Source organism: Aythya marila (assembly GCF_965140915.1).
Source record: "Aythya marila genome assembly, chromosome: 1".
In the NCBI taxonomy this organism is placed as follows: Eukaryota; Metazoa; Chordata; class Aves; order Anseriformes; family Anatidae; genus Aythya; species Aythya marila.
In genome coordinates, this window is record NC_139042.1 from 146,907,332 (window position 1) to 146,926,509 (window position 19,178).

The following is a 19,178-nucleotide window of genomic DNA, read 5'->3' on the forward strand; positions in this document are numbered from 1 at the left end:
GGAGAAACAGCCCGATGTGTACACAGCACTGGCTCCTTCTTAAGCTCACCACTGGATGGGATTAACACTCACTGACAGTCAACGGTAGTTACCTCTCAGGAGCAAAACTGTGTCCCTAGGTTAGGAAATCAGGATAAGGCTTTCCTCCTACCTCCCATTTTTTTAACCTTTGATAATCTAGGGAGGATTTTTTTTTAATTGGTAAGTGTAAATGCAATGAATTGTACCAAAACATGATCTGTGTGTGATGCTCTTGGCTACCGAGCCACTTCCAGAGTGAATAAACGGGGCTAACAGTAATGCAAGACAGAAGCCTTGAGGAATGTGGAAGAGGAGATCTCGCTGGATCGCAGAAAGCCGTGCAACTGGTGCTTAGTGACTTCAGGACGGGTACAGACACCTCTTGTTTTTCACACTCTTGTGCTCTGCTGCGGTAGAAAGCTTTTGTTAACTTTCCTTTTCGTGCTGCTTGGAGGCGAATTCTACTTAGCAGCAAGCAGCAAAGATGGCAGGTGTTGGAAAAGTGGGGGCCTGCGAGCGAAGTGAAGCTGCACAGGAAGGCTGCTGCTTCCTGGGGGCCCAAAGCGCCGACCTGTGGGCTGCAGAGAGGAAAGGTGGCTTTTTGCACCAGCTCCGGTGGTCACCGGGTCCTTGCCAAGCTCTTCTAGCACACTAGGCTGGCAGAAAACTAACCTCAACAGAGAGAAGAAATATTTTGAGTAGGGAAGGGTCGTGAGCAGTGCCCCTGTGCTTAGAGAGAAACTTCTTGGTTATCTTTCAAGACTCTGTCGAACTTTATCCTTTACAATTTGTCACTGTATCTCAAAAATATTTTTAAATGCTCCCAATAAATAAGGAACACTTGAAATCCAGTTTTGTTTTGTTTAAGAGGAGGCAACCTGAACGGCAAAGGCTGGCAGGTTGGAAAGCTGTTTATTCTGCTTTAAAAAGGGAGCTCAGCGATGAGCAATCCAATTTGCCTTGAGAATTAAACGAAGGAAAAGACAGATCGCTATCAGCTGCAACTGATGGATTGCAAGTAAATGAGAGATGCAAGGCTGTTAAGTACAAACTAAGTGGTTGTAGCACTAAGATGGTTGTGGGGTAAAAGTCTCCTGGTAAAAAAGCAAGTCTTTATCGAATATGCCTGTCTATTGCAGAAGAGTTACCCTGCAGTTCTCATTCGGACAGAATTTCTGCTGATAATTCTTCAGAGATGATAATTCAGATACTTGAGTATGAATGTGGTCAGATGTTTCCCAGTTTTGTGGGGTAGGGAGGGAATTGTTGGCTGTTTGGTTTTAGTCTTTTTTTTGCTCAACATAAAAAGTTTCACAACAAACACAGCTGAAAACCTGCATTATTACTGGTTACAGGGGGATAAGAATAAGCCTTCTCCTTCCTAAAAATGTTACCTGTTAAATGAAAAGAAAGTTTTAATCTTGAAACCTTCTTAATATTTTACTAATTGCCATTCTTGCAGCAGGTGCCAGCTGACCCTATTTACTGTATTAGCTTACCCAGGTGTAATCAGACAGGGTGGTACAGAAAAATGCTGCAACTCTTCCTGAGACCTTCACTTCTTGAACATGCTGTCGTACATCTTCACCAAGGCCATTCTTCACCAGTGTGGAAAGATATGTTCAGAGACCTTAGACTTTTGTGGAAGAAGAGACTTCTTTCCCGCAGTTACAGCAATGCCTGTAGATAGTAATGTCTGTGACTTGTGTACTGCACCATGAGGGTGAATTTTAACAGACTCGTTCTGAACTGTCTAGCTAGCCAAAAAGGAAGACACAGTGTCAGAGTTGGTATCTCAGACAGGAGCTGCAATAAAATGATTTGCCACCACGAATAAAAAGTTGGGGAAGATAAAGTAGCAAGGGCAGTCTCAATGTTGGCATTTATGTCACTTCTGTAAACTCTTAGGTGAAACTCACTGCAAGCTGGTTTTCAATTCAGTAGTTTTTCAGCTCTTAGTATTTTTCATAATACCTATTCTATTCTTAAAAAAAAAAAAAAAAAAAACTTACGCTGCTGAAAATATAATAAGCATAATGAGTTAACAGAGTAGGAGAAATGCAAAAATGAGCACAGTGGATGTGCAAATGGAGAGAAGCTTCTGTTGAGAGATGGAGCAAAGCTGAAGCCTGAAGAAAAGGAGGAAGGAAAAGACTGTCCTTCCCACTCCATGTACCTGTCATATTCCAGTGTACGACACCGTAAAATGGGGAGAAAGCTTTGTAAGAGGCAGGAAGAGTGCTAACACCACTCTGGGTTGATGAGGGGAGAAAGTATCTCAGGTAAGATATCAAAATGTGAGAAAGCTTTAACGGTGATTTTTGGCAAAGACATGGGGAAGATGCAAGTTTTGCATCTTGATGTGCAAGCCCTGAGGTGGGGTGCTGAGTTACTAACCCCAACCATGTGTCCTCTCACCTCTTACGCTCTGACACTTTGCTTTCAGGTTTGTGGAGGTGTTAGTTCAGCTAAGAATGAGCTCATACATGACAGCTTTCTAAAGTCATGGACCAAACCATCAAATTCATTCTCGAAGAAGCAAGCCTGAAGGGGCTGGTGAGAGTAGTGTTGGATATGTATCAATGATTTCATCTTCATTGTGAAAGAGTTTTCAAATCGATTCTTCAGTGACTTCACCTCGTTTGTTCAATTGAAGTATTCTCCATCATCACTACGTGTGATAATCCAAATGCAGGACACACAATGTCTGTGCAAAGAATGACTTCCTTTTCTTTATGGAACAGATTCAGACGTTCAGGTGTCTCCTACAAAGTGTGAATCACAGAGCTCACAGCTGGCATGTGCTGCAAGGCTTGGGTACTGGTGCCAGGTGCAAGAAGCATAAAAGACAGCGTGCTTTGTGCTGTCTCAGGCAGTGCATTTCTTGACAAGCAGCATGGGATGCAAAAACAACTTCATGGCTTATAGCCTCGCATGCTGCAGAGCCAGTCTTCACTGAATACAATGGATTTGGCCTCCTACTCCATCTGACTTGCCTCTGGCTTGAAATAGGTCATCATCTTTTCATTACGTTGCAAGGGAGTGCTTATTTGCAAAATTAATGCATGGTTATCCACAATGGGCAGATAGGAGTTGATATATTCCAGAATATCTGGAATATCTCCGGTCTTCTGTCTGTCTGTATCCATTTTAGCCTGTGTCAGCTTCTTTCCGTCAGCAGCACTAAAAGGAGAATCAAATCTAATCTCTTGTGATAAAGAATAACCTTAACCTAATGCTACCAGATAAGGCGGAAAAATTTATTTGAGGCTTTTTAGGAAAAAAATAAGGTTATCCCAGATATAAAGGAGTCATTACTTTTTTTTTTTTTTGGTGGAACTACAATGAAACGCTGCCTCAAATGACCATGCTGCTTCCCGTGGAAAGTGGCTGGACTTGCTTGTGGGCAATGCTGCAATCGTTGCAGATGGACTTGAGAACGCATCAATATTTCTAGCAACTGGCTCTTAGGCTGGCACTGGTTTTTGCACTTCTGTGAGATATTTGGCAGTAACTTTATCGCATAAATCCCTTTATCCACATTTTATTTATGCTTTCACTAGAATGAGAAGAAAACTGGAGAAGCCTGCTGGTCACTAAGGAAGACCAGCACTATTTTTTTTGTTGTTATGAGCATGTTTATGAGCACTCCACTGCCATGAAATTCCACACCTGTATGATGGGGATGTGGTGTTGAGAGACTGTCCTGGCCCAAAGTCTTTAAAGCTGGCCTGGTGCACAGGATGCACACGTGGGTGAGGTGAGTTACCAGAACGTGCAGGTTTGAGAGGAGAAAAGGCAGGCTGGGACTGCTGGTGGTGCACGTGTAGCACGCACAGCGTCGTTCTTGTGAGGAGGAAGCCACGGGCGCTGTGGTGTGCAGAAGCAGGCCTTTTCAGGTCACACGAGGTAACTTGCACAGAGCACCACTTCTGAACTCCAATTAGGAAAAGGCTTACATCCCTTCAATTAAATTGCAGTAGTCGTAGATCCTGCATAATAGGATGCTATATGCTTTCATAGGGGTTGAGTATCAAGGGGAATCAGCTACCTAGATAAGGGATGCTCAGGACCACAAGCGACCCTATTTAACTCTTTTCGCTGATAGGAAACAGCAGAAGGTAGCTTCATGGAAGTAGTAAGAGCTGCTACTTAAAGAGGAACTGTGAGGCTTGGACGCTTGCCATGTCGTGTTCTGGTGCATACTAGATTAAGGAGAGAGTATGCTAGTCAATACTGGATTTGTGAGAGTTTTTTTCAGCTTGTCAGAAGACTTTTGATGAATATGGCACACGAAATAGGTTTTCCATTTCTGTGAGCAACAAGTAATGACTCAGTGCTGTGGTTGACGTTGATAAATTTCCTTCTGCCTTCAGTGTACTTTTAGCTGTGTGAGTAGCCTTTCTAAGGTAATAGAAATCCATGCAAAGTTTCCCTGCAAGATGCTCTTACTTTAGTGCTCAGGTGTACAGAAAGTAATTCAGGGCATCATTTCCAGCCGCTCTGGGCCATGCTGTCTTCCACTAGATTTAACTGTGGCTTCTTCAGGTAGAGAAATGTTTGCCGTAGTCCAGCAGCTGGCAGTAAGTCTCAAATTTGTTTTTTTTTTTTTTTTTTCATTAGTCATTGAGTTTTTGCTCTTGTCATGGTATTAACATAACCAGAAGATTTCTGTCCTCTGAACTGTTCAAGGCTGTTTTTAGATTTTGTTGCTGCCACCTTCTAATTAACGTGCTTCTGCTGTGTGTGTTGCTGCTTTACTTCTTTAAAAGAAAGCAAGGTTGCTGTCATGGACACAAAATGGGAAATAATCTCTGAGCAATGAAGTTGCTTATTATCAATCTTCAAAAAAGTATTCAAAAAACCTCATCCAACAGGTTACTTTGTCGGGGAAGCACCTTCCCTCCCCACGGTTGGCAGGCATTTGAGTGTAGTAAGTTTTTGGTGCTGGTTAAAGTATAGTAAGTGGTGAGGATGACTTCTGTAGGTAGAATTGCCAGAATGAATAATAAAAGTTGCATTAAATAGTAATGAAACTTGTTTTCTGAAAGTAATCTTGAGGCATGCTTCCTTTGTTTGCCATGAATTTCCTGTGTATGCAGCCAGGTTAATGGCACGTATGGTAATGGTAATTTGTACAGCAACTAAACATCTAAAACTCTTCTATTGAACAGGTTAATTGACATAGGGTATTGGTTCAAGCTTGTTCCCTTCACCAAGGATGTGGCTACCTCTTGCCAACTTGGGAAAAACGTTAGCAAAATGCAGAGATCTTCCTGTTTGCTGGTTAGCATTCCTAACTCCACATGATAAAGTGATTGTAAGTTGAGAAGCAAGTTGACTTCCCCAGTTGCCTTAAGTGAGTTTGCATCCAGAATGTTTGAACGTCTTGCTCTTCATTTGGTGTCCCCTCACCCTTGATGGTTCAGGTTACTTGTCCCTCAGCAAACTGCTTTTGCTTGAATGTAGCTGGGTGATGAAACCTTTGTTCTGTTTGTTCTGAAACTGGAGCTAGATAGGAATCAATCCTTAGTTTCTTTAGGGAATGGCTTACCTTTAATCTTAATGTTTACTGGCGGATAACCAATGTCTTAAGTGAGTGTAAGTAAGGTGATGCACAACATGGGAACTATATTTTGGAGTTTGTTTCTTCGTGAATATCTCAAGACTGGTAAGACTTGTTTTGATCCAGGTTGGGTTGGATCCTGTTCTTGGTATATACTATGGAATACTCTGGTGGTTGCATCTGCTTTTTAAAGAGAGAAGTTGTGATAACTTCCAGGTCCAGGCCCAGGCCCAGTCTTGAGGTTGTATATGTTATAATAATCCATGAAGTAGAGAAGAGTTAAACTGAAAGATGTAACAGAAGTCCTTATAAACCCTTTGGAAGAAGCAGTGTGGTGTTTGTTTTGTTTGTTTGTTTTTTCCTATTCTGGGTCTGGTAACCCTGATTATTTTTTTTCAGGTAAATTATCTGAACAACAGTACCTGTGAAGAAGAGATTCTCCTCTTTCTTCCCTCTCTGCCCTATAAATTTCTGATTTTTGTTGGGTCTAAGTAGGTTCTTAAATCAGTGTAGCGTTATTGTTTGAAATTATTTGAGTTAGTGGTTCGGTGCCTTCTTAGGTGATAGCACTAGGATTCGTAATGCCATTTCCCTACAGTAATCTCAAAGTCGTGAAATGGGCTCTTTCAGGATGTTGTGACGAATAACTACCAACCTGAGTTGTTTCACAGTACAGTGCCATAAATCTTCTCTGTGCACTAGAGGTAAATGTTTCTTTCAGATCACATCCAAGGCCTGTAAGAAAACTTGTAAGGCACGGGAACGTGGAATTCACGGTATAGGAAGTACTTAAGATCGAGACGTCGTATTACCATGCAAATAGAACTGAGTCTGGATTACGTGAATGTGTTGACGCAGATTACTTATGGCTTGATACAACTCCACTAAACTTGGTAGGGCTGTTGCAAGAAAAATGCTAAATATGGTTTTGATAAACATAAGAACCAAAACATTCCAAAAAGTTGCTTATACAGTCATTCCTGAATTTTGAAACCAAATTTACTTTTTCTCTGTTTACGAGGGAAGTAAAATGTGTCTTACTGACCATGAATGAGCAGGATAGCTTTGTGCACTTACTGATACTAAAATATTTTTATTATGGACTTTTGTTATTAAATATCTAGAAAATGTAATTTGTTTTGGTTTAGGGCTGATTCTATAGGCTCCCTAGGATTTAATTAAGTTAAAATATTTCATTTTCTATTTTAGGTGTGGAATATCAAACAGATGATTAAATTAACACAAGAACATATAGAAGCATTGCTAGACAAGTTTGGAGGAGAGCATAACCCACCATCAATATATTTAGAGGTAAGTTTGTGGACAAATGTGGCTAGGTCACTGGTATGTTATCTATCTTATATGAAGCATCTTGTGTTAAAAGTAAGAATACCTGTAGTAAGAGTATATCTCCCTTGTGGACTAGAAACCTAACTTTTTCTATTTGGAGACGGAAGGGGGCTGTGTGGGATTCCTCATACGCATCAGTAAGGGAGGATCAGTGGCATTTTTTAACAGTTAATGCTGGTGCAATTGAAATGTAAGGTGTCCTTTTTGGTGCAGGGGGAAAAATTGTGTATGTAGTTTTAAAAAAATAATAGTAATAATAATAATGAAAATAAAAAATATAACAAAGAATGCATTTTTAAGTGAATATATGCACATGGAACATAAGACTAACTTTGCCTTTAAAGCAGTTGAATCCCCCTTCTTTTATCCTTTGAAATACAGTCATGTGGAATACAAAAACTGTTATTAGTAGAAGGGATCTTTCTTACAGAAATGCAAAGAATTGTAGGGTGGAGTAATATTTTAAAGCTGCGTTTAATTTGTAAGCTAATTAAAAATTAAATCTTTTTATTCTTTCATTACTCCTGATTCATGAAGTTGCGTAGATGCAGGACCATTAAGAAACTATAAAAGGACCACATGCATCAGTTGCATCTATTAGGAATTGAATAGGTATCGCTTGCTCCAAACCCTGCCCTTTTCTTGGGTCTTTCAAGTACTGAAATAACTGGAGGTCAACCAGTTTTCTTTTGTAGTCATTTTAATTGTGCTTGCTGCCTAATGGCACTGGGTAATTAAAAATAAAGATCTCATTATTTCAGGTATTTCTAGCTTTTATCTTACCATGTCAGAGCAGGGCGGTAACCTGATTGTACGAGTGTTGACATAATGTCCTTAACTGTTAAGGTCAAATGAGGCCCTCTGTAGTTCCTTTCTTGCTAATATGAAATGTAAGGATTGAATCAGTGTTAATCACTATTTTAACCACTCAGTGGCATATAAACACGCCAGTGTTTATATAAACTTGAACCGGTTCGTTCCAGATCTCTGTATTTAATATTGCTGAATCTATGTTGGTTTTATTAAATGATGAATCAAATTGCAATAATAATAAGCCTAATGCTTGCTAAGTCTGGATTTCAGGTCGTGAACTGTTTGGTTTGGTACAGCCATTTGTCACTTGCTTGTATGTAGATTAAAAGTGAGGTTCCTACGTTGGAAGCTTTTAAATTATTCCATAGTTCATCGATAGGAAAGAGGCCATTTACAGGAGCAAATGTTTACCTAGAAATTATTGCAATAGTGTAAAAACTATGGTAAGTCTGGGATGCTTAGTGACTACAAAATATCAAGCTTAAAGTAGGTTTGTGAGTTTGCTGGTTCCACGTGCAGCTGAGACGTAACAGTAACTTGGACTCATCTGTGTGCTATGCAAGCCCTGCTGGACAGGGCAGGGTGTTCTTCTGCCACACCAAGTTGTCCTGGGTCATGAAGAGAGTCTTATGACAAGTAATGCTGGTACTCTTTCAGATAAATTATCCCATAAGGGAGTGGGTCCTGTGAAAAAGAGCCCACCATCATTGAAATGAAGATCCTGAGGTTTTTTTCCCAGCTCTTTGCTAAGTGGTTCCTCTGCTTCCTTGGCTCAGGTACTTGCAGTACCAGTAGTGGCTAAGCCACTTGGAGTCCTTAACCCAAGAGGAAAATATTCTGGTTTTGCTGGATTCGTTTGCCATCCAGCTAGTAGACTGACTGTGGTTATGATGGAGTCCCATGAGTCCCAGAGCTGTGGTTAGTGTTCGGGAAGGGGAAGAGGTTGCAGCTGTGAGTCAAGAACCTAGAAAATGGGGTGAGAGAGAGGGAAACTTCCTCTTTGCGTGGTCATCAACCTGGATTAGATCACGCTTGGATGGATTAATGGAACTGAATAGGATTATGTGCTGCAAGCCAGTCACTTGTTTAGTTTTTAGATTTCCTTCAGTAGAACTGAAGTGTGAGGGAAAGAGAAGAAGGAAATTTATTACAACATACCTGATACGGTGAGAAGCAAGATTACTGGCAGCCCTTGATGATTCATTTCAATGCAGCAACAGTTATCTGGTACGACCTTTCTGCACCTTTCTGGCTGTTTTTGGCTTGGTCCAGAACAAAAGCTGCTTTCCATTGTCCAAATTTACTTTGCAGGCATCTATCTGGATGTAGCTCGTCACTGCTGGAGCTAATGTTTTAACTTGCTGTATTCCTCTGCTTATCAGAAAAAGTGCTAGGACAGCCCTGGCCGCAACATGAAAGGACAAAGCTACATGCAACAAGCTGTGGATGTAGCGTGATAAAGTGGGGAAGGACATGTTTGCTTCTAGAAAATGCAGAACTAAGAAAATGCAGTAGTTTTGATATGCATAAAAAGAACAGGAAATTATGCAGAGTACGTGTGGGTAGCTTAAGCAGTTCAGTAGATAACTCATCCTTCTGACATCCGTCAGAAATAGCAAGCTACCTGTGTTCGGAGCCACTCTTGGGCCTCTTGCTCACTTTCCATACCTGGGCATTGTCACGTCTTCTGCGTGTGATTTCTGCCTTTTCCCAGGGCTTCAATGTAGGCCTTGACACCATGGTCTCCAGTATATGCTTGAATGGGAAGGCTATGCAATTTCAAGCTCTGTCCAGCCTCCTCTGACTTCTCATATTTTAATTGCTTTGCTGAAGTCTCATTTCTGGATGTAAAATGTGATATTGCCCTGTTTTTGCCAGAGTCTTTGTGGGTAAATTTGTTAGCCTGTTCCGGTGATGGTGTCAGCCTTCGCTTTCCTTCCTTCCACTGCTCTGATATGTCTTGCCTCTTCCATAAAAACTGAGCAACACTTAAGGACTTCTGTGGACTCTGCCTGTTGATCACCTCTTGAGGGCTATCAGCAAGCATGTTGTCTGCTTTCCTTTGCAAAAGATGGAATTATCCAAAGCTAATTGCTAGGTAAGTACCTGCAGATGAACGCTTCTGCTTTCACTCCTGTTGCAAACATCTAGTTTATTGCTGTATTGCTTTCTACAAAACCGTGGCTTTTTGATATCTCCTGAAAGCTTGACGGCTATCCATCGTCTGGTCTGAAGAGTTCCGTACCATAGCATTCGTTCAGTTCTTTTGTACTCTCATATGGCTTTATATCTTGTTTCTTGTGCCTCTTACCAAGTGCTGAAGTTCACAGGAAGGACTTGGAGCACCTGGTATACTGGTTGGTATTCTGTGTTACAGCTGCCTCTATGGATTTGTCAAGTAAAGTTGTGGTTGGGCCTGGCAACAAAATAGCATTTCAATTAAAAGCAATAAAAGAGATGGGAAGCATCCATAGGAAAGCTGAAGAAATAGACAAAAAAATAAAATAAATCTGGAAATCGGCCATTCAGAGGATTTAGGAGAATTATTTTTGCATTGAATATAAAACCTACAGCTCATTTAAAAATAAAAATGAATTTATGCCTTAGTTACAGTTGCTTAAGAAGATATGAGCTAACAAGCTTTTGCTTCTGTGCTCATCTCAAAGAGCGAAGACAAATTTTGTGTGGCAGTTTTTTTTTAATTCTGAGGGTGGGGTTCAACACGTCTTACACGAGAAGAATTTTAAAACTGACAGCTATTGTTGCAGCCATCACTTCAGGATTCATCAATTGACTGTGAAAGAAGAGCAGGTGACTTGAAATATTGCAGGTAATTGATGTATGCTATGTTGAGTTCAGCGTGTATTTGTGCTTGCAAGAGGGGGTACTCAGATTCAGGGGCATCTCCCTGCCTTGATCCATCACTCCTCAGCAATGGCCTTAAAGAATTGACTCTTAGGCAAGTGGTGTAGGGCCTTCAAGCCTGTATGTGTTACCACTTCCAGCTGCCTGGAGTGGAAAAAGTAGTGTGAAACTCTAGGATATCACGTAACCTGTCTCCCTCCTGTCGGGACAGGAAAGGAGAGGCTGAGGAAGGAGAGTGAAGCTGCAGAGATGCTCCTGAGCATGCGTGTGAGATGCAGGGGTAGGAAACGAAGTGAACAGAAGAAAGAAAAGAACACTCGTCATTAACCATACAATTTTCTTCTAATTGCTGTAATTAGTAATAGCTTTGGGACTCTTATCAAGGCTCTCTAAAATGATTACAAGAAAAACCTCTGTTTGTTCTGGATGGAAGAAATAATTAATGTAGTAAGCATTGGCTGTGTTCAGATCTAAGTGTGGCTTCTGTATTGTAGCTAAAATCCTTTCTTAGGTCATCCCAGAACTTCTTCCTACCTCTGTGTGTGAGCATGCGTCTCGGATCTAAGAGACCCCTGGAAACCACTGTTAAATATTTGAAATAACTGTTTGACTCAGTCGATGTAGAAATAGTATTAATAGCACTTCTCTTTTATTCTGGAGAAGAGGCTGCAGGGGCTCCTTGGTAGGTTTTACTACATTTTTGGAAGCACTCTGTATCACAGCAGCTGAAAACATCAATGATTTTTGTCTTCCCACATAATTTCTCACTGTGTTATATCTGTACTTGAAGTGCTGTTTCCCAAAATACACAGTTTGTGATTCACTGTGGAAAAACCCTTTTTCTGAAGATTTGTTAGAGCATTGTAAATAGTGGAAAACTTTACTGCAAGAAAAGTCAAGTACTATGATACTGGGAAATCCTGTTCGCAAAAACTTAAAATAAAAACTGTTAGAACAATACGCAAGGATTTATTTTATAATGGCCATCAAAATGAAACCTTTTTGTCTCTACCAACAAAGTACTGATGACAAGGATAACACAAGTTAGGGGCAGAAGGATAAAGGTCTGTGTATTTCTGTGCAACACTGGCAATAAATGCTGTCTGTGAACTCAAAATGGGTTGTACAGGTGAAAACTGGCCAAAAGCGGTCAGCTTAAATTTATAAAGGAGAGATCATACTTAAGTAACTTAATCAGATTTGTTAGCCATTATAGACTCTTAATGACCGTTCAAGAAGCCTTATTTAAAATTCCAGAACGTGTTGTGTCCTTCTTGCCTAGCAGTCACGTGTACAATATAATCTGATGAATTCAGCTGAGAATTTCACTTCGCACTATTAGCCCTTTAGTTCTGTTACTTAGCCCAGAGTTCTTCGCGTAGTGTGAGGCTGCCTCTTGCACCTGCTCTTTCCTTCATTTAACAGTACAAGAGCAAGCTGCCTGCTTTTAAATTTAGGCTCCATGCAAAATAAAGCAGTACAAATGCATGGCTGGAATGACAGTATCAAATCAAGTTTCAAAACTCAGTCAGCTTTTTGGTGTGCAGGAATCTTCCTTTTTCATAGTCTCACTGTTGGATGCTAATTAAAATGAGAATGATGTGGGTAGAGATGTTTGTCCCTAACTGCTGTGATTTTCTACTTTACACCTAATAGTCCAGGAAAACAGAATTTTATTCAGAGGCCTTGCTCTTGCCATTTTTTGAGACTTCAGCTATTGAATTTCTGGAGAGTGTTTCGTTCCTTATTCCTGCATAACGAGAATCCATGCAGGAAGTCTAATTAATTAAAGAAGATTACCTCTTTGCTGACCTACAGCATGTTTTTGCAACAGCAGGCGCATACGGACTGAAATGGATCAGAATGATGAATCTCAGCTTGGTTCAGACTGTTTGTGGTATTTCAAGAAATACTGATGCTGGGTACAGTCACTGGGAAACCTGGCGGTCCCTGGAGAGATTCAGGTTAACTTTCACCAGGCTCCTAACTGGTGTGGATCAAATATGTTGGACCAAAACTGGGGTGTCTAAAGTTAGACTGAGTACAGATTTAGGAGCCTTACTAAATGAAGAAATCCTGATTTACGTTACTGTCTATCTTCAGCTCCCATTTAACTTAGTGGGATTTGCATTTGATCAACAGTCTAAAAGGTCAGACATCTTTTAAATAGCAACACAATCTGGGTTTCAGAGATGTGGAAGCTGTAATTTGGGCTTTTAAGAGCCTTGCAAAATATGGGTGGTACCTAAAATTTGATTGAGGAAGGGAGAGAGAATGATAAAAACCATTTGGTCCACTTGAGTTTAGGCTGGGTTCCCACCAGATGCAGTGGGGGACAGGGAGAAGGGGAAACCATAATTCGGTATTATCCCAGGTTAATTCTGAAAAAAAAAAAAACATTCCACTTGTTATTTCTACTTCAGATGTTCTTAACAGAATGTATAGTCTGGTTATGGCCCAAGAAAGCAAATTTCAAATATAATATGAGTGATACGTAATAGAAAAACATGCGTGCCTTTGAGGAAATCCCTTGCTGGCAAGATGATGCTGACAGGACTGAGGTGGGACAGCTGTGTGCCTATTGCGGTTCTGTTGATTTTGGAGGTCACCACTAATTTTGTCAATGGGCTGCAATGCTTAAGGAGTAACTTCTTTTACTCTGCTGCCTGTGAGTGAGCAGCAACGTAGTATAGCCTGTCTGTACGTTGCATATAAGCACGCCAACTTGTAATGCTTTAAATGGACTTGGCAGCTTACCAGGCCTTTGTACGTTTTACTCGCAGTTAAAGCTTCAGGAGTGGTCTCATATGTATGAGTGCACGATATGCGTATGTACTGATATGCAATATGGTTAATTTTAACTTTTCCTTCTAGTTTAGATAGCCATAGAGTTATTTGCAGATTAGAAAGATGTGCCAGTTTGAATCTAGCATTCAGCTCCTTGAATAAATTTTTCCTTAACTTTGGGGAATGCTGCAAATTCACCCAAAATTGGGAGCCTTCTAGTGATAGGGCGGACAAACAAAGTTGTTGTGGATAATATATGTTATTAAAGACACTTTGGTTTTGGCAATTGATAGACCCCCTGGAGGAGTGGACCACGGAAGCCCAGTGGTAGCAACAAGCACAGCAGGAAAGCTAAGTGCAGAGTTTTGTGCCTGGAACGGGATGGCTGGAGAGCAACTTCACTTTAAAATCCTTCATTTCATGAATTACTACAATGTTCAGCATATATATATATATATTTTTTTGTGGTAGATATGATATGCTTTTTTTTCTAAGTTTATATTTCAAATGCTAATGATGATAGAAATCAACCTTAGGGTTGACCAATAGGTCCTTGTCTGATTTTTGTAGCTGTTGATGTCTGCCAGCTAATGTGGCCATGGTCTATGGCATAGCCTTCTCCTAGATGGGAATACCTTACCAAAGGCCACTTCTGCTGTCGTAACACTCCTTAAATTTAACTCTATGAGATAATTCTCGGCTTTGACTTGGTGCTGTCGTCTGTGTAAGGTCCGTGGGTGTTAGTCATCAGCTGAGACTGATGTACTTAATCTTTGTGAAAATGAGATTTCATTGGAGCTGTTCTGTTTCTGCTGCACCTACTATTGCAGCTTCTATATAGAAATATTTTTTTAAGAGGAAAAACATATCTAAAGTCTAATGGTAAATTTTTACTTCCATAGTGTTCTGTAATGGGATCTTCTGCTCTGACATTGAGAGTTTTTGCCTCCATAAAAAAAAAAATAGGTCTTTTCATGCAGAGTTTAATAGTATAGAATCTAAAGCCTGCAAGAGCTCCCAGTTTTTCGTGCTCAATGTTTATGCTTGTAAGATAAATCATTTGACTTTTGAGTTTGCATTAGTGACAGATTAAGCTGCCAGTGTAAACATTGTAGGATTGAGTATTTTGAAAGATGTGTAGTTTTGTGCAGGAACTAAGCCCACAAGTATCCGGAAGCAATGTAACGTTGCATATGTTAGTGCAAATAATATTTTGCAATGTTCATGAGAAAAGGAAGTAAGTATTTAGAAAAGTATTGGTGAAATGGTAACAGTTTATGATTCTTAATTTTTGTTTACTGAAAATAATTCTTGACACATGGAACTTTTACTGGAATTTACATGAAAAGTTGTTCCTGGAAGTAAGAGTGAGATGCTTATGGTACTGTACAGCCAAAAATGCCATTATTTATAATTGTGTAACTTTCAATTTACTTTTGACAGCAGAGTGAAAATGTTCTGGCCTAAAGTCATCAAGTTTGTGGTCTAATCATGAAACACTAGATACTTTCAGTTCTCAAAAGAAATAGCAAGCAGTTGTCAGTTTCTTGCAGCTTATGGCCATTTATTAAAAGATGGAACCTGTATGATTTAAATGGAATTGTAAAATGTAGTGTGTGTTTGCATCACTTGCATCTATGAGCAAGGTTATTTTTTCTCTTAAAATCAATATTTTTTTCCAAATATGCACCCTGCAGCTTTTTGGTTAGTTCAGTTCTATAAATTTAAAGTGAAGCAAGTTATGCACAGAGAACTAGAGAAATACAAGTAAGGATGGATCTTTCCCTGAAGTAAATATCTTCTTTCACGTTGAAAACATATGCAGCCTGGCACAGTTCTCAGTCTTGCTGGAGAGCTAAGAAGAAAATTCTCTTCATTACTGTTTAGATGTTAAGTTTGAAAGATCTTATTCTCTGCAAAGGTCTAACACAGCTTTGTTTAACGCCAAAATGTTTATGTAGCATGAAGCACAAGTTTCTTAACTGGTTCAAGCTTTTTGATTCAGAATTTTGAAGGCACCTACTAACTTGTATGCTGAAGAAGTAACACTGGTATTTGGATATAGATTGTGATGTTCTTGTTACAAATAAAGTTGATGGAAACAGATTTTAAAACAAAATATATACAGTTGCATATTTGTGTTCTATAACTTACCAGTAATGTTTATTGGCTATATTTATTTTAAAACTTCATGGACAAATTCAGTGTTGCTGACTTTTTTTTTTTTTTTTAAAGGAATTTGGCCAGTGTGTAATTAGGATTTGTATAACCTTTACTTGGCAGAAAATCAAATTAATACCATACAGTTTAATTAAATATATTTCAAACGATTGCTGCCATGTGGTTTTTGGGTGACTTTATAACAGGGCAAAGTTGGTTGTGTTCTAACTGTAACAAATGTTTTTACCATCTGGAATGAAAGGTTAGTACCAGAGGTGAAGAATGGTGAACAGTGAGCTGAGTACGTGGTCAGATTCAGGAAGCAAGAAGCAGGTTTCTGCTTTCTCTTAATTATTGCAGTAGACGTATTTTTCTGTTATTCCAAGAGAGTGCTGCATTTAGCTGTAGCACAATAATTTGGAAAGGCACCTGACAACACTCGTTGAAGATTGCTGTCCTTTAACGTAGTTCTGAATTATAGCAGATAGTGGAGGTGCTTTGAAACTAGGAGCTATGATTTCTTTTATCCACTTACCCATTTTATCGATTTAAAAATCAGTTATTTCAGAAAGTTTAACGTGAGTTTAAAGCCACTACTTCTTTTTCCTATTAAAAACTTTGACCAGATCATTTTGTACATTTTTTGGGGAAATTTGAACTAGTTCAGAATGCTCTTTGTTTCATGTTCATTCTGAATTTAGACTTCTGTTTTTGTCTGAGGCTACTACATCATTAAAATAGCTGTTCTTCCTTCACAGGCCTATGAAGAGTACACCAGCAAACTAGATGCCCTACAGCAGAGAGAACAGCAGTTATTGGAATCCATGGGGAATGGAACTGATTTCTCTGTCTCCAGTTCAGCTTCAACAGACACAGTTGCATCATCTTCCTCCTCTAGCCTCTCAGTAGCAACTTCATCCCTTTCAGTTTATCAAAACCCTACTGATATGTCACGGAATAACCCTAAGTCTCCACAGAAGCCTATCGTTAGAGTCTTCCTGCCCAACAAGCAAAGGACTGTGGTAAGTCAATTTCTTTGTACATACTTAGAACCTCAGTAGTTCCTGTATTTTTGTTTGTCTTCGTTCAAAAGTTAATTTAGGAGCTGAAAAACTAACTCATGTGGAAGTCAAAGAGGTGGCAAATCTGTTTGCAGTCTGCAGAACTCCGTCACAGCATTAACACCAATATGCATTCTGCATTACTGCTATAGAAGACAACACTTTCAGGAGTTCCTTAAGAATAGAAATAACTCAAATATTTTCCTAAAATCAGCTCTTTTGGTTACATAGTGTACTGCTTTACAACAGGTAAGAGGGGGCAGACAAATCTATTTCTTGTACTATGTAAAATTATTGATTAGTTTAACAGGGCAAGATTAGGGAAAATAAATGTTTTCCGTCTTGTTGAAGTTACTAGCAGCAGTGAATGCTCTACAGCAAGCACCAAGCTAAGCACAGCTAAGTAGAGCTGTGCAGAATTGCTTGTTTTTCTGTTGTTTACCTCCCCACTCTCTGTGGTGAGTGCTTTGTGTTGGGACCCTGATGCTATCAGGTGCTGTATATAGAATTGACATGGGGAGGGACATTGCTTCTGTTAACAGGAGCCTGCAAGTATTTCTGTCGTAGCATTGACTGCAAACTGCTCAAAACCTCTTGTTTATCAGTTTTGACAATGTTACTGTGATTCCTGGGATCATGGAATCACAGAATCACAGAATTTTCTAGGTTGGAAGAGACCTCAAGGTCATCGAGTCCAACCTAACGCTAACAGCCCTCCACTAAACCATATCCCTAAGCTCTACATCTAAACGTCTTTTGAAGACTTCCAAGGATGGTGACTCCACCACTTCCCTGGGCAGCCTGTTCCAATGCCTCACAACCCTTTCAGTGAAGAAGTTCTTCCTAACATCTAGCCTAAAACTCCCCTGGCTCAACTTAAACCCATTCCCCCTCGTCCTGTCACCAGGCACGTGGGAGAACAGATCAACCCCCACCTCGCTACAGCCTCCCTTGAGGTACCTATAGAGAGCGATAAGGTCGCCCCTGAGCCTCCTCTTCTCCAGGCTGAACAAGCCCAGCTCCCTCAGCCGCTCCTCGTAGGACTTGTTCTCCAGGCCCCTCACCAGCTTCGTCGCCCTTCTCTGCACCCGCTCAAGCACCTCGATGTCCTTCTTGTAGCGAGGGGCCCAAAACTGAACACAGTACTCGAGGTGCGGCCTCACCAGAGCTGAGTACAGGGGGACGATCACCTCCCTAGCCCTGCTGGTCACACTGTTCCTAATACAAGCCAGGATGCCGTTGGCCTTCTTGGCCACCTGAGCACACTGCTGGCTCATATTCAGCCGACTGTCCACCATCACTCCCAGGTCCTTCTCTGCCTGGCAGCTTTCCAACCATTCCTCTCCCAGCCTGTAGCTCTGCTTGGGGTTATTGCGCCCCAGGTGCAGGACCCGGCACTTGGCCTTGTTAAACTTCATGCAGTTGACCTCAGCCCATCGGTGCAGCCTATCCAGATCCTCCTGCAGAGCTTTCCTACCCTCAAGCAGATCGACACACGCACCTAACTTGGTGTCATCTGCGAACTTACTGAGGGTGCACTCGATGCCCTCGTCCAGATCATCGATGAAGATATTAAAGAGGACCGGCCCCAGCACCGAGCCCTGGGGGACGCCACTAGTGACTGGCCTCCAACTGGACTTGGCTCCATTCACCACGACTCTTTGGGCCCGGCTATCCAGCCAGTTTCTAACCCAACGAAGCGTGCGCCAGTCCTAGCCAAGAGCAGCCAGTTTCTTGAGGAGAATGCTGTGGGAGACGGTGTCAAAAGCCTTGCTGAAGTCAAGGTAGAGCACATCCACAGCCTTTCCCTCATCCACCCAGCGCGTCACTCTGTCATAGAAGGAGATCAGGTTCGTCAGGCATGACCTGCCTTTCATAAAGCCATGCTGACTGGGCCTGATCGCCTGCTTCCCCTTCAAGTGCTGCATGATGACTCTCAGGAGGATCTGCTCCATGAGCTTTCCTGGCACTGAGGTCAAACTGACAGGCCTGTAGTTTCCTGGGTCAGCCCTCCGGCCCTTCTTGTAGATGGGCGTCACGTTTGCTAGCCGCCAGTCAACTGGGACCTCCCCCGATAGCCAGGACTGTTGATAAATGATGGACAGCGGCTTGGCCAGCTCCTCTGCCAGTTCCCTCAGTACCCTTGGGTGGATCCCATCTGGCCCCATCGACTTGTGCACATCTAAGTGCCGTAGTAGGTCACCAACCAGTTCTTCATGGATAATGAGGGCCACATCCTGCTCCCCATCCCCTTCCACCAGCTCAGGGTACTGGGTATCCAGAGAACATCCGGTATTGCCGCTAAAGACTGAGGCAAAGAAGGCATTGAGCACCTCCGCCTTTTCCTCATCTCTTGTAACTAAGTTTCCCCCCGCATCCAGTAAAGGATGGAGATTCTCCTTAGTCCTCCTTTTGGTGTTGATGTATTTATAGAAACGTTTTTTGTTATCTTTAACGGCAGTAGCCAGATTGAGCTCCAGATGAGCTTTGGCCTTCCTAATTTTGTCCCTGCACAGCCTCGCTACTTCTTTAAAGTCCTCCTTAGTGGCCTGCCC

General features: G+C 41.2%; 1 protein-coding gene across 1 annotated transcript in view; it reads left to right on the top strand.

Annotated features, from left to right (window-relative positions):
* Positions 1-19,178, top strand: part of BRAF (B-Raf proto-oncogene, serine/threonine kinase) — an 85,432-nt gene that overhangs the window by 7,165 nt on the left and 59,089 nt on the right. The window contains exons 2-3 of the mRNA XM_082769802.1: positions 6,797-6,898; positions 16,321-16,584. Coding sequence (XP_082625928.1) covers positions 6,797-6,898; positions 16,321-16,584 — 366 coding nt within the window. The remainder of the gene's footprint in view (positions 1-6,796; positions 6,899-16,320; positions 16,585-19,178) is intronic.